The sequence below is a fragment of the Numenius arquata genome, chromosome 18, assembly GCF_964106895.1.
Source record: "Numenius arquata chromosome 18, bNumArq3.hap1.1, whole genome shotgun sequence".
Lineage (NCBI taxonomy): Eukaryota > Metazoa > Chordata > Aves > Charadriiformes > Scolopacidae > Numenius > Numenius arquata.
In genome coordinates this window covers 7,010,233-7,025,907 of record NC_133593.1, presented here as the reverse complement: position 1 = coordinate 7,025,907, position 15,675 = coordinate 7,010,233, and the positions used below count along the sequence as shown (strand labels likewise).

General features: G+C 56.9%; 1 protein-coding gene across 1 annotated transcript; it reads left to right on the top strand.

Moving 5' to 3' along the window:
• The first annotated feature begins 1,879 nt into the window (after window positions 1-1,879).
• Window positions 1,880-13,807, top strand: WDR81 (WD repeat domain 81). The gene is made up of 10 exons (XM_074160669.1): window positions 1,880-5,438; window positions 6,129-6,236; window positions 6,350-6,540; window positions 8,462-8,652; window positions 8,923-9,088; window positions 9,269-9,434; window positions 9,728-10,426; window positions 10,597-10,742; window positions 10,927-11,106; window positions 12,026-13,807. Exons 1-10 carry the CDS (start codon window positions 1,880-1,882, stop codon window positions 12,350-12,352), a joined length of 5,733 nt encoding a protein of 1,910 aa, XP_074016770.1. The 3' UTR covers window positions 12,353-13,807.
• The last annotated feature ends 1,868 nt before the right edge of the window (window positions 13,808-15,675 follow it).

Sequence of the window (15,675 nt, the reverse complement as noted above, 5' to 3'; positions counted from 1 at the left end):
TGGGCTGTCTCCACGTCCCGCCCACGTGACTCCCACACGCGGCGCTGCCCGGCGGGAGCCCCCCCCACCTCTTTGCGCCCTTAAAGGGGCCGCTCGGGGGTCCGGCCGCAGGAGGGTGCCCGGGCAGCGCCGCTTACGGCGGGAGAAGTACGGTCTCGCTCCGGCGGTGGCTGCGGGACCCTGCCCGGTTCACGGTAACCGGGCAGCGCCCCACGGAAGGGAGAGCCCCTGGGGGCGGAGTAGGGGGGTGGGGAGGCGGCTTGGCTCCTCTTCCTCCGGCCCGGCACTCACCTGGCCGCCGGTGGGGTCCACCTGCCGCCTCACGACTCTGCGGCGACCCCCTTTTAAGGCCGGCTGCCTCGTCAGCTCGGCTCGCCCGACTCCGGCTGACAGCGCCGAGCGCCTTAGACGTCACCGTGACCTCAGCCGGCGCCGCCGCGTCATGCCCCGCCGCCTGCCCATGTATAGGCACCGCGCCCCGGCCTTGCGCAACCCCCACCCCCTCCCGACACCCCCCCCTTCCCCGCCCCCGCGGCCGCTGGAGGGAGCCCGGCCCCCGCCCCGGGGCCACCGGGGCTCGGCGGGGTGTGGGGGTGTGTGTGTGTCCCGTGTGTTCCCCCCCCCCCCCCCCCCCCGCCATGGGCACATGGCGGCGCGGCGGCCGCATGTGACCGCTGTCACCTGACCAACATGGCCGGGGCCGCCGCCCGCCGCGGCTGAGCCCGCCGCCGCCGCCAGGTAACGCGGGGCCGCGGGGGCACCGGGGCGGTGAGGGGGGGGATTCCCGCCCCCCCCCTCCCCAGCAGGGGAAGAGTGAGGACCCCCGGGGTGAGTCCCCGGGCTTGTGGGGCTCAGGCCACCTCTGCCTTCGCCCCCCGATAGCGAGGGCCCGCCGGGGTCCGGTTCCCGGGGCTGCCTCTCCGGCCGTGGCCCCCGGCTTGATGCCAGGGAGGTGCTTCTTGCTGATGGGTGTCCACCCCCTGCGGGCTCGCGGTGCCATCGTGTCCCCCCTTCCTGGCCGTGAGATCGCAGAGGTGCCATCGTGCCCCCCCCCCCCCCCCCCGCCCCCAGCCCTGGGGCTGCAGATGCCCCATCGTGTCCCCTTCCCTGTCCCTGGGGCAGTGGAGGTCCGGTCGTGTCCCCCCCCACCAGCCCTGGTTCTGCAGAGGTCCCATCGCCTCCTTTTTTCCACCATGGGGGCTGCGGAGATCACATCGTGTCCCCCTGCGACCTCCAGAGGTGCCATCACATCCCCCTCCCTGGCTGTGGAGGTGTCATTGTGTCCCCCTCGCTGTCCCTGGCCTGCATAGGTCCCATCATGTCCCCTTCCCCAACCCTGTGGCTGTGCAGGTCCTATCATGCCTCCCCCACCGGTCCCATCATGTCCCCCTCCCTGGCCCTAGTGCTGCAGAGGTCCCATCGTGCCCTACCACCATCTCCAGAGGTGCAATGATGTCCCCATCCCTGACTGTGGAGGTGCCATTGTGTCCCCCCCTGCTAGCCATGGGCCTACAGACGTCCTATTGTATCCCCTTCTCCAACCCTATGGCTGTGCAGGTCCATCGTGTCCCCCTACCTGGCCCTGGGGCTGTGGAGGTCCTACTTTGTCCCCTTCATTGGCTGTGGGGGTCCTATCTTGTTTCCCCCAGCCAGGGCTGGTTCCTTATCCCCCCGCCCCGATAACAGCGTCTTTTGAGCAAGCTCCTAAAAACAGCTTTTTTTTTTTTCCTGTGGGTGGCAATGGGGAAGCGAGACTTGCTGCGTGACGCCTGCTCGACGAGGGGGAACTGGGGCTCCCGCGGGGAGGGCAGGGACGGTGCCACACTCCTCAGCTCACTCACAGTCTCTCTGGGCCGTCTTTCTCCCAGCAGAAGCCAATATGGACGGCTTCCTCCAGAGCGTGGAGAAGGACCTGAACATCGACCGCCGGCAGCTGGCCGCCGCTGCCGAGGGGACCCACGTTACCGCCTTCGTCCCGGTGAAATGGCTGACGAGCCTCAAAGAGCGCCGGGTGCTGCCCGGCCTGTGCCCGCGGCCGGAGGGGCTGAGCGACATGGAGGTGAGGACGTTCCTGCAGCATTCCGTGCAGAAGCTGCCGGCGGGCTGGACGCGGGTGGAGATCCACGGGCTGCGGAAGAAGCGGCTGGCGTACCCCCTGCGGCTGCAGCCCCCTGCCTCCGACCAGCGTAACGGCAGCCCCGAGACCCTGCACGGCTTCATGCAGAGCGTCGCCTCCCAGAATTACCGAAATTTGTGGGGCCGGGCTCACTGCCTCTACGTGCGGCCGTACCGGCACGCCGATGTGCCGCCCACCGTGCCAGCCCTGGATGCGCTGCGGGCTGCCCTGCAGAAGGCTTACGGTTGCCCCGTCCTTCAGGTGGGCAAGAGCGTGCCCGGGGCTTCCCCCGCCAAGGAGAGCATGGCGGCCACCAAGGGAGCGCCCTCCTGCCCCAATGTGCTGCAGGCTGAAGCTCTGCTGGAGTCGGCCACCATGGTGTACGTCGTCTACCCTTACGTGCAGTACTGCTTGCATGACATCGTGACTTTCAGCCCGGCCAAGCTCACCAACAGCCATGCCAAAATCCTCTTCCTCCTCTTCCATGTTCTGCAGGCCATGAAGGCTTGTCACCAGGTGGGTCTGGCTTGTGGCGCCTTTTCCCTTCGGGATGTGGCTGTGGACGAGAAGCTGTGCAGCCGGCTCCGCATAAACTTCAGAGAGTATGAGGGACCAAAGGAGGAGGAAGCGAATCTGGAGGCTGGTCTGGAACGAACGAGTGAGCAAAGCAGCGCTGGCGTGCGAGGGCGGGACGCGAGGTGCACCGCCTGCCAGAAGGACCTCAGAGACCTGGTGTTGCAGTGGGTACATGGGCAGGTCAGCAACTTTGACTACCTTATGCGTCTAAACAGTTTGGCTGGGAGGAGAATGGGAGACCCCAATTATCACCCAGTTCTTCCATGGGTGGTGGACTTCACTACCAAAAACGGCAAGTTCAGGGACCTAAGGAAATCCAAATTCCGGCTCAACAAGGGAGACAAGCAGCTGGACTTCACCTATGAGATGACCAAGCAGGCGTTTGTTGCTGGTGGGTCAAGTGGGGAGCAGCTCCACGTCCCCCATCACATCTCTGATGTCCTTTCAGATATCACCTACTATGTGTACACAGCTCGGAGGACGCCCAAGGCAGTGCTGTGCTGCCACGTGAGGTCACAGTGGGAGCCCAACGAGTATCCAGCCAGCATGGAGCGCATGCAGAGCTGGACCCCGGATGAGTGCATCCCAGAGTTTTATACGGACCCCTCCATCTTCCGATCCATCCATCCAGACATGCCCGACCTGGACGTGCCATCTTGGTGTAGCTCCTACGAGGAGTTCATCGAAGTCCACCGCATGCTGCTTGAGAGCCGGGAAGTTTCTCAGGACCTCCACCACTGGATTGACCTCACTTTTGGGTACAAGCTGCTGGGGAAGGATGCTGTCAAGGAGAAGAACGTCTGCCTCCACCTAGTAGACAACCACACGCATCTGACGACTTACGGGGTTGTGCAGCTTTTTGACCAGCCGCATCCCAGGCGCATGGTGGGACCTGCCTACACGCCTGCTGAAGCTCCAGCCATTGCCCGGCCTCTTCTCCAGAACATCAGGGAGACTGTGTTTTTGGAGGATATCCAAGGCCAGGTGACAGATGCGGTTAATGGGCTGGTCCTGGAGGCTACTCCTAGTGAAACCACCTGGTCTGGGGACAAACCCATGGCTGGTGAGGATGATTTAGAGCAAGGCACGGAAGCCCTGGATTCGATTTCTGTGACTAGTAGAGCTGCTGACCAGCCCTGTGCCACCGTGCCTTCAGCACAGCCCTCCACCCTCCCTGCTTATGCCACCGAAGGCAAAACCTCAGGTGTCCGACCTCTCCGTCGGAGCAAGGCAGGTGCTGTGGATCAGGTTGACATGAAGATCACGCTTCCTGAAGGCTTCAATCCACTCCAGGCCCTGGAAGAACTGGAGAAATTGGACAATTTCTTGGTTAAAGGCTTAAGCAGTGAGATGCAGCTATTGGAGCAGCCATGGGAAGAGCCACCCCTGGGTCTCTCGGACCTCTTCCAGAGGGACATGCAAGCTTTGGGCATTCTGGTAGCTGAGATTATATTTGCACCAAGGATTCGTCCTTCGAAGCCTGACGCATCCCTGTTGGAGCGGTTCCTGATGGTGCGTAATCTGTGTCGCTACCATCCCAAGGAGATCCCGGCCCCACTCCAGCACTTGCTGCACGTCTTGCTGCAGCTGAGCGTGCCGGTGGAGAAGCTCCTGAAGACCAAGCTGGGCAAGGGTGCGGTGCAGTTGTTTGAATACAAACCCATCTCCCAGGGCCTCCCCCCGCCCTGTCCCACCCAGCTCCTCAGTCCCTACAGCTCTATTGTCCCCTTCCCCACGTACTTCCCAGCCCTGCACAAATTCATTTTCACCTACCAGGCAAAGAAGATAGAGGATGAAGGTCAGGGCCGGGAACTTGTTTTCCAGCTGTGGCAGCAGCTGGAGGGGATCCTTTCTGAAATCACTCCTGAAGGCTTGGAGATTCTTCTGCCCTTCATATTGTCTCTGATGTCCGAGGAGAATACTGCTGTCTACGCAGCGTGGTATCTCTTTGAACCTATAGCTAAATCCTTAGGCCCAAAGAATGCCAATAAATACTTGCTCAAGCCATTGATTGGAGCATATGAGACCCCCTGCTACCGCCACGGCAGGTTCTACCTCTACACAGACTGCTTTGTCGCCCAGCTGATAGTGCGCCTGGGGCTGCAGTCCTTCCTCCTGAACCTGCTGCCGCACATCCTGCAGATCCTCGTTGGCATCGAGAACTCACGGGAGGAGAGCAAATCCCTCCTTGGCACGGCTGAAGATGATGAAAGTGGAGGGGAAAGCCCGGTGTCGTGCGTGTTTGGGGAGGAGATCAAAATGGACGTGGAGCACGGCTCTGCTGCGCTTGACCTCCTTGACTACACCTCTGGTGTCAGCTTCCACGACCAAGCCTACCTGCCCGAGAGCGAGGACTTCCAGAGCGGCCTCTATGTCGGGGAGTCCCTGCAGCCTCAGGAGCAAGAATCACTCAGCCTTGGGCGGTTGAGTGACAAGAGCAGCGCCAGCGAGGTGTCCCTGGGAGAGGACAGACCTGCGGACGGGGATTCCCAGAAGGACAAGAGCAGCCTGAAGTCGATGGATAGCAGCCAAGACCTGAAACAGAGCGAGGACTCAGAGGAGGAGGAAGAGGAGCATGATGAAGAGGAGCACGATGATGCCACGGTTGATGCAGAGCTGACGGTGGCCGTGGATGCCGGTGCCTCCGTGGATGTCACCTTGGCTGATGACAGCAGTGAGACAGAGGATGGAGAGGGAGAGGAGCTGCCGGATCACTCGGATGACAAAGAGCAGACGATACTCCTGGGTAAGACCATGCTAGCGTTGAACCTTTCTGCCGAGTGGGGCAAACACCCAGTGAATCATAGAATCACAGAACCATTTAGGTTGGAAGGGACCTTTCAGATCATTGAGTCCAACCATCAACCCAACACTGACAAAACCCACTACTAAACCATGTCCCTCAGCACCACCTCTGCCCGTCTTTAAATACCTCCAGGGATTGTGACTCCACCACTTTCCTGGGCAGCCTCTTCCAATGTTTGATAACCCTTTTGGTGTAGAGATTTTTCTTAATATCCATCCTAAACCTCCCCTGGCACAATTTGAGGCCGCTTCCTTTTGTCCTATCATTTGTTACATGGGAGAAGAGACCGACCCCCGCCAGCTACACCCTCCTGTCAGGGAGTTGTGGAGAGCGAGAAGGTCTCCCCTCAGCCTCCTTTTCTCCAGGCTGAACGCCCCCGGCTCCCTCAGCCGCTCCTTGTAAGACTTGTTCTCTAAAAAAAAAAAGCAGTGAGTGGGAGATGGGGAGAGCCTGGGAAGAAGCAGGTCCAGATTTGGGAGTGTCTGTGGTCCCAGCTTGGGAACAGTGATGAAACCAGTAAAAGGCCAGGTCTCCACTGAAGCATGTGGATCTGAGACCCGGGGAGCAGCCGGGTGATAGCTAATCTGCGTCGTTCCGGGCTCTGTCCTTGCAACTGTTTTTGTTTTGCAGACACAGCCTGTAAGATGGTGAGGTGGCTCTCAGCCAAGCTGGGCCCTACCGTCACGTCCCGCTTCATCGCCAGGAACCTGCTCCGTCTGCTCACGTCCTGCTACATCGGTAATGTCCGCTCCAGGGACCCCAGGGTCTCTTGGGTGGGCTGTGCCCCAGAACCGGTCTGCTGGGGTGCTTTGTGACCTGCTGCTTGGGCTCATGGGGTTGTCTCTGGGCAGGCCCCACAAGGCAGCAGTTTGTACCAAGCAACGATGAGAACAGTCCCCTGAGTACGGGAAATATCTACCAAAAACGGCCGGTGCTGGGAGATCAGGTGTCCAAGCCGGTGCTGGCCTGTCTTGTGCACGTGGCGTACCTGTACGGAGAGCCCGTCCTCACCTACCAGTACCTGCCCTACATCAGCTACCTGGTTAGTACGGCCTTTTCTCCTCTTCTCACGCGCGTTGGGGCGAGAGCTGTGTCCAGGCACAAAAAGAGGTGGCACAAAAAAATGGTCCAGCCTCACCAGCAGCCTCCTGCATAAAAATCTGTGCTCTTTTGAGCCCCATCTGGGCCAGTGTGGGCCGAGCAGCTCTCGCTGTGTTGGCCGAAAAGGGCTGTGCTGATGCAGCCAGAAGAGGCACTTTCACCCCCAGCCATAAGCTCTGGATGGGGGCTTTGCTCTTTAGCAAGCCTTGGCCACCGTGGATCTGCGTTGGGCTACCGCAGCCCCTCCTTCTCCCTTTCAGCCCGAGGGCTTTCCCCGTCCAGACCCTTTGCTGGCACGTGTGAAAGCCAGAGAAAAAGGGTTTTTTTTTTTGCTTTGCTGGGCGAGCGTCCCGAAATGGAGCTGGCACAAGGGTGGGATTGTGATAACGGGCAGGCGGAGCAGCTTGTTCTGCTGTGGGATTGCTGGAGTGAGTGTTTTTAGAGGTCTGTCTGGGTAGATAGGGGATGAGCTGGGGAGAGGCTAAAGAAGGTTTTTCAACGGTATAAAAATACTGGCAAGACTGACAAACTTTTCAGCTTGAAATTCGTAGCTGAATAGCAAGAAGAAAATGTGTGTTACGCAGCTGCTTGAAAAACAAACCAATTTTTCATAAAATAGTGTTTTTGAATGTTTTAAACAGGCTTATTTTTCATATTGCTCCCTTTTTAGTGGTTATAAACACTTTGGTTATGGATTCTTGTTTAAATGGAAAACTTCAATAGCTTTTTGATAATTTAAACATAGAGGAAAAGAGGCCACAGCTGTTCATTTAAAGAAAACAAAAAGGCATTGTCAATTTTTCCAATGTTGAAGGGGAGATTTTTCAAGGGAAAAAATCCCATTTTTCAGCAAAATCATTCTCCACCCAGTTGCAATCATAGCTCCAGCTGTTCTGCTTTGCTTAACTTATTGCTTGGGGGCACCGGGGGGATTAATACCCCCGTGAACAGCATTTGGCAACCTGATATTAAAGCGATGAAACTTGCGGGTCACAAATAGGATAAAGTCAATCCTTCTTGCCGGATTTGGCAGAGTGGATATTTTGTGAGAGGAAGAGCCTCTGTGATGAGCTGGAAGATGGCAGGTGTACAAGAAATATAGCGGAAACTGGGAATTGTTTGTGGTTTTTGCTGTTGGCTCTCTTGTCTTGGGTGTTTGATTTGTCTAAGGGTTAGGAAATAGGACAATGTAGAAAGAAACCTTTTAGTGTTGCTGTTGTTAACTCTTTGCCATTGCTGTAACCAGCATCGGTACGTTGTCAGCAAAAAAAGGATGTGCTCTTCTGCCTTGTGAAGCTATGAGCAGCTGCATTTCTAAAAGTCAGCAGCAGGTTTGCCCGTAATTTGTGCTTGGATATTTCATGCAAAGACTGTTCCTCTGCAGGCTGTGAATCCCGGCTCAACATGGCGTGGGATGAAGACACTGATTCTTGCTTTAAGTCACCTGTGTGTAATAGGTTTCCGCTCTTCCTGCGCTGGCAAAAGATGTTCCGCACTGTCCAGGATCATCACGATCCTGGGGGTTGTCCGGGGTTGTCTCTCTCCCCTCTGAGTTTCCCAGCTGTGGGAGCATCCTGCAGGGAGATGCCCTCCAGAGGATGCATGTGAGCTTGAGGATGTCCTGCCCCATTCTCTCCAGGCTCATCTCTTGTGCTGACAACTGTCCATCAGTTTTCAGGCTCATCCCTTGAGTGTAAAACATGGGTTACTGCTGAGACTCAGTGCTCAGGTTCCCCTCCCAGGGGATGCCGCCAGCACTACCGTGCCGGGTTTTGAGGCTGAGCTTGGGTGATCCTGGGCTCACCCTTGATGTGTCCTGCTGAGAAGATGGTGGCCCTGGCATTGGAGGACTCCTTTTGCAGGTTGCGCCCAGCGGCGGGGCTGGTGGTGGCCGGCTGAACAGTCGGAAGGAGGCAGGGCTCCTGGCTGCTGTGACGCTGACCCAGAAGATTGTGGTGTGTCTCTCAGACACCACACTCATGGACATTCTCCCCAAGATCAGCCAGGAGGTGCTGCTGCCGGTGCTGGGCTTCCTCACTTCGCCGACCATCGGGTAAGCGCTGCAGTCTGCTGTGCCTTCAGCCAGGATTGGCACAACTCAAAAGTGAGGATTTGGAAATGGTTCTGTGGGAGCCTTAACACTCCTGGGGTTGTGGGGCTGCTCCTGCCCTGACATGCTCCTCCTTGCGCTGGGACACAGCACGCACTTAGAGCTTGTGCTGCTCAAGACCTTCTGATAGCACTGACAAGGCAGGAAGCATGAAGCAGGGGAGGAGAAAAGGGGATATGTGGAGGGCAAGCTGGTAATGGATGTCCTCTTCAGTTTCCCCAGTGGTGCCCAGGCCCGTATTGTCCTCTGCGTTAAGACAATCAGCCTAATTGCCTTGATCTGCCTGCGGATTGGGCAGGAGATGGTGCAGCAGCATTTGAGTGACACAGTGAGAAACTTCTTTGGGGCTTTCTCACTGCTGCAGGAGCTGCAAGACCAGGTCAGTGATGTGGGAGAGGTCCTCCTGCCATTCCCCAATACCCAGCTGCAGGAATGTGGTGGGCATACCTGCGTACACCAGTACTGGTGTCAGCAGCGTCCAGCCCAGGCCATGTTTGTGTAATTAACTATGTGGTGAGAGCATCTGATCTGGGGTGTCTTCGTGTTTTCTCTTGCCCAGGGGTTGACAGCAGAGTCGGTGAGCAGCTGCGAGGTGCCGGTGATGGAGGTGCCCCTCTCGAATGGGAAGCTGCTGTCCCTGGAACCGGCCGTGCTGATGGAGTTACAGAAGGTGTTTAACCCTGAGATGGCCTACATCACCTACATCCCTTTCTCTTGCTTGCTAGGTATGGCTTGGCCACCATCTCCTGGGATTTGTGAGAGAGCTCCATGCTCTGTGCAGGTGTGCTGGGCCTGAACTCAGGGCTGCTGGAGGAAGCTCACAGCTTCTGTGCTGTGGCTTGGTCCCCTTGCTGGGTTGGGAGCCCACCAGGCTTCAGGCTGCTTTGGGTGGGAGCAGCGTGTGGCTGGCTTCTGGGGGACATTGTCTTCAGAGCCCTGTGCTGACCCTTGTTCTGTTGATGGTGGGGGATGATGATAGGGAAATCCCTTCCCTTGAAGCCACGTTCTCTCCCTTCAGGTGATGTTATCCGGACGGTGGTGCCCAACCACTTGCTGGTTGAGAAGCTGGCCAGCCTCTACCTGGAGAACGTGAACCCCAAGAGCCTGCAGGTGGTTAGCCTGGAGCAAACACCGAGTGCGGCGGGCTCAGACCAAGATACGCGAGGGACCGAGCCCTTCTCTAGCCACCAGGAGGACAGTCACTCTGGTACTTTTGGGAGCGTGCTGGTAGGGAACCGCATCCAGGTCCCTGTGGACACACAGCGTGAGGGTCTTGGCTTACTTCGCCTCAGTGCTGGCACCGATGGCTTTATTCCCAGCTCATCCAGCGAGGAGAACGCCCTGAAGCGTGACCTTCCTCGCAGCACCCACATGCTGTGTGGGAACTGGCTAGCCTACTGGCAGTATGAGATTGGGGTGAGCCAACACGACCCCCGCTTCCACTTCCACCAGATCAAGCTGCAGAGTTTCTCAGGGCATTCAGGGGCCATCAAGTGCGTGGCACCGCTCAGCAGCGAGGACTTCTTTCTTAGTGGCAGCAAGGACAAAACTGTCCGCCTTTGGCCCTTGTACAACTACGGGGATGGCACCAGTGAGGTGCCACCGCGCTTCACGTACGCTGAGCACAAGAAGTCAGTTTTCTATGTGAGCCAACTGGAGGCATCACAGCACGTGGTGAGCTGTGATGGGACCGTACACATCTGGGACCAGTTCACAGGTAAGAAGGGAAAGGGTGAGGGCTAGCTGGAATGAACTGGACCAGTTCTTAAAGACAAGAGGGGCCATACTGAGTTTTGATGGCTCCTGTTAACAAACAATGCAGAACTGGAGATTTCCTGTGTACCTTCTCCGTACATCTGCTTTAACTTCTCTGTCATGTTTCTGCAGGCAAACTTCTACGGACTTTTGATGAGTTAGACAGCAAAGTCCCTATCACGGCTGTGGCCACCATGCCACCTCCCTATCACAGCATCTCCGTGGCCAGCGCAGACTCCGTGCTGCGTTTCATCGATCACAGGAAGCCAGGACTACAGGTAGGGAGTCTGGTGCTCTGTGAGCCACCCTCCTCCATCCCTGTGCTTAATGATGGGACCATGGGTGGCCCATAGCCAGCTGTGATAACTACACAAAAGCCAGCTGGACCCCAAGGTCTCTTGTCCCCTAAATGCCAGATCCCCTGATTTTTGATCCCCAGTAGCTGGACTCTCTCTCTTGCAGCACGAGTTCCGCCTGGCCAGTGGGGTGAGCGCTGGGCTCATCCGCTGCTTGGCCGTCAGCCCTAATGGGCGCAGCGTTATGGCTGGCTTCTCCTCTGGTTTCATTGTGCTTTTGGACACCAGGACGGGACTCATCATGCGGGGGTGGCCTGCCCACGAGGGAGACATCCTACAGATCAAGGTGAGAGGTCCAGCTGGGATCAGGGTGTGGGGCTGCTTTGGGGGTGTCTCATTGATCCGCTGAGGTTGCGTGAAGCATCCTTCTGGCACGCGCTGCTTGGCAGGGCTTGTCTGCTCCATCCTCTGGGCGTTCCTCCATCCTTTACTGTGTCCCCAAGAGGCTGCTCAAGCTCTCCTGCCCCATGGCTAGAGTTGTGGGTGGTTGGTCTTGGTCCAACCTGTGCTGAACAGACATCAGCCCTCCCAGGTGTCAGTCCCTGCTGAGCAGGTCTGCAGCAGGGGCAGGGAGGAGACACATCACCCATGAAGAAGCGAATGTTTTGCTTTCTCCACAGGGCTCTCGGCTCCCCTTGGAGAGCGTCGCTCTAATGAGTAACTCTTGTCCATATTTACCCACCCTCAGGCAGCAGTGCTGGGGCTCCAGTGTCCTCGACCCAAATGCAGGTTAAACAAAGTTCAGTGGTCTGAGTTGTTTACACTCTCACTAGCTCTGCTAATAAGCAGCTCCAGGCTTTCTACCCTCAGCAGTGTTTTCTACTGTGAGAAAGCCTCCTGATTCCTTTTCCTTGGAAGGAAAATAATTTGGCAGCTGGTTTGATGGAGAGGGAGACCACACGATAATCTCTTTACCCACTACAGATGATAAATGAGTTGTGCTGAGTATCAGGATGTTGTTGAGGAGGAGGATAGTGCTAGGGGATGTTGCCAGTTATCAGAGTCCTGTAGCTTCCAGCATCCACCCAAACGCCTTGTTAATACTGCTCAGTACCATCAGTTGCTTGGAAATGGCTGGGACTGTCCCAAGGGATGGTACTGGGACTGTTGGATTATTGGCAGTTACCTGCTAATCTCATTTGCAGGATGAGATTGGGAGTTTTTACTGCAGCAGTGTTGGTTCACTGGCTTTTCCTCTCCTGCAGGCTGCAGAGGGCAACGTGCTAATCAGCTCCTCTTCGGATCATTCCCTGACTGTCTGGAAGGAACTGGAGCAGAAACCTTTGCACCACTACAAATCTGCATCTGAACCCATCCACGCGTTTGACCTCTACGGCAATGAAGTGGTCACTGGCACTGTGGCCAACAAGATTGGCGTCTACTCCATGCTGGAGTCCTCAGCCCTGCCCACCAGCACCACCAAGCTGAGCTCGGAGAATTTTCGGGGTACGCTGACCAGCCTGGCGGTGCTGCCCACGAAATGCCATCTCCTGCTGGGCTCGGACAACGGCGTCATACGCCTCCTGGCGTAGTGACCCCCGTCCCAGGAGCTTGTGGCTGTCCCACAGCGCTGGTGGTAGAGCTGAAAGCCGGCAGCGTCGCTTACGGAAGAGGCAGAGTTAGGTGTTTCTGAACAGAGGATGCAGGGGGCAGGGGTACTTGTTAGCGAGCACTCGGTAAAGCATCTCTAACCTCTTTCGGTATCTTTAAAAAGAAAAAAGCCATAACTGAGAAACCTCCACTGCTGCTGGGAGAAATACTGGGCGTTGTAGGTCACTGTCACCCCTGCAGAGAGGCCTGGAGCTTTCCGTACCATGTGTGCCTGATCCCCAGGGGACTGTGAGCTGCCCTCCAGAGCAATAGGGACCACAGGTATCCTCCCCCTTCAGTTAAGGGGTAAGAGGTGCCCCTTGACAAGAAAAAAAGTGTAGCTACTGCCATCTGCACTTACCCTTCACTTCCACTCCTGAACCACTGAACGGTCTCGCTAGAATAGCATAAGCTGGGCCTGGGAACTGCTGCCTTCTGAGCTGCGTGGTGCCGGGCATCTCCTCCTCCTGTGGTCTGTGTTGAAGACCCAGAGGATGTACTCTTAAAACCTTAAGGTTCTGCTGGCAGAGTTTAGCCTGTATGGGAGGAGGAGAGGTTAACTAGAGCACTTCTGCTGCCTTACTGGCTCCAGGGCAAAGACTGGGATGGAAGTCAGCCAAGGCACAAACCCCATCTGCTCCGCTGGTTCATTTAGGAATGGGCTGCTGCAGAGCAACAGTTTGGGATGGGAATGTGACCAGAATTAGATGCTTCCATGAGGATTTTGGCTTCTGGAGCAGTAGGGTAGGGATGGATTGTTGTTGGTTCCTGCCCTGGCAGCACTGCCTCCCATGTTTATCTAAGGGGTGAGGAATGAATGCCCTGTGTGCTGCGCGCTGGCAGCGTTCCTCAAGAAACCCTCCTTCTAATCCTCTCTGCTCTCCTTTGTGCTGGTCAGACTCCCCGGGAAGACAGGACAGCAAAAAGGTGTTCAGTTTTGTCCCCTCCTGCCCTTTTAGGGTGAGAGCCAGCATGGGGGCGTGATCCAGCTTGGTCTCCTGACCTTCCCTCTGGGACAGCACCATCTGTTCCCACCCCAAAGGCAAGGAGAGCGCTCTTTGACCCAGCAGTAGGAGCAGTTGCCTCACTTCTATTGCAGCCCTTTTCCCATCCATCCTTCAGCCTTGTCAGAGCCAGTATCAGGGGAGCGGGAAGCTCTTATCTTGGGCAGAGGAGGAGCCTGCTGTGGGTTGTCCTGGAAGGGGAAAGGGCTTTCATCCAGCTGCCAGTTCCTCTGAGCCACCTGCAGCTGGGAAGGCTGCCCTCCGCTTCTGGGGAGGGTGGAGAGGTGAGCAGTTGGCCCTTGTTATCCCTCCCTACCCAAGGGGAGCTCTCAGTCCGTGTTGCCTATTAACCATTTGCAATAGATGTAAATATTTACTTCTAATAAACTCTTTGAAAGAGATGCAGAGAGGGGGGTGTGTGGACCCTGTGTGCTGGAGGGGCCCAGGTGAGGTCCAGGGCTGGCTGCAGCTCTCCTGCTCTGGCCGCCAAAGCCAAAGCTCTGCGTTCGGGCACATCTCGTGTTCCTAGGTGTGCTGGAGAAGGGATGCTGTGAAGATGCCCTGGATGTAAGGTAGGACTCTGCTGCACAGGGACTTGGATCTGCTTTCCAAGGGGAAGTAGCTCCCCATCTTGCAGTGGCATGTCCCAAAGCAGTTTCTGGTTGCAGAGCTCAGATCTTTCTGCTCCTTTCCATCTCCTTTCCGCTACTTCCCAGTGTCTGGGGTGAGTTTGGGAACCAAAAGCTGCTCCAAGGAATGGATGGCTGTGAACGTGATCCCGTTAACGTTCCTCGCAGCTCCTTAGTAACTCCTGTCACGCTGAGGACACGGACAGAGCCAGGAAGGATCGCCATGGCTTCTGCATAAGGCACAAAACCGCCCAGGACAGGACTGCTGGAGTTCTGCCCGTCCCCGAGACTCTTCCTCCGTGCCCCAGCGATGTGTGCGTGCTGTGGAGCCCGGCACCGGGGCCAACTCCCCGGCAAGGCTCCGGTGCCCTGGGGGAGGTACCAGCTGCTCTTGGCTCAGCCCAGCCCGAGCATTTCTGCCTCCTGCTCTTGGGTAGGTGGCCACGGGCCCTTGGGCACCAGCCATCTGTTAAAACCGGTGCCTCGCGCTCGCTGCAGCAGCAGCAGCTGGCACACGGGGAGGAAATATCTGGGGGTTTCTGCAAAGAAAATTCCAAAACCAGGGTTGAGCCCTGCGGCAATAAATACCAAGCCCAACGTTTTCACTAAAGGTTATGAATAAAAGAGCGTGTTCCCAGCACAGGGAGTGCGTGGAAAGCAGAGCCACTACTAGGGACAACCACCTTCATTTTGGAGCTGGGAAACTCGGTGTTAAGGTTGTCTTGAGGGTACAGCAGCCCGAAGTGCCTCCTCATCTCCAAATGCACCACAGATTCACTCTTTCCCCCCCCCCCCCCCCCCAATGTTTAACGGGATGCTGTAGGTCAATATTTGCCTGCCAAATTCTCAAACAGGGGGTGGTGCCGAAGGTCACTGCCGGTGGGCGGGGGGGGGGGGGCTGGACAAGAGACTGTGTTTGCCCCACGCAGAGCCATCGGCTGGGCTAACGCAGGTGCCAGTTCCAACGTGGACAAGGACAACCTCAGGTAAGGGGCAAATAAATGAGGATTTGACAGTAAATGGGAGGCTCTTCCAATAAGTAATAGTGTCTGTCTGGGAAGGGGGGGTGAATTTGGCAGAGGGTTAAAGGATAGTAGGCACCACCTGGGAGGAAAGGGGTTTTTGGGGTTATCTGTGGCTGCAGGATTTGGGATGAGGGAGGACGGGGATGAAACGGCCTCGAGTTTTGCTTCTTCCACTTGGCAACTGGGGTGGCAGCCCAGCAGTTTTGGTGAGAGCAGGGACTGCTCAGGGACTGGAAAGTAGGGCCAGGAATTAAGTGTATGGCAGCCGTGCCGAGGGCTGGGCTTTGGCATGGGGGCTTTATGTTGAGAAGAAGATATGTTATTTCTGTTTGAAAGGGCAAAGTGGCTGGGTGAAGCAGTGGCCAGGGAATGGGTGGGGTTTCATCCATGGCCCTGGAAGCCCTGCTCCCCATGTCCCGTAAAGGAACCGGAGTGCGGGGGTGGGAGAGGCTGGGTTTGCCAGCAAAGGGGGAAGGCGAGTGCTGGGAAGGGGAGGACTCTCTATTCCAGGACACGTTGCTGATAAATTGCTCTGGTATCGCATTTTCTACCTGCAAAGTCCCTCCCAGGCTGCACTTGCTGAGTGCCTGCAGCCCCTCTGAGCCAG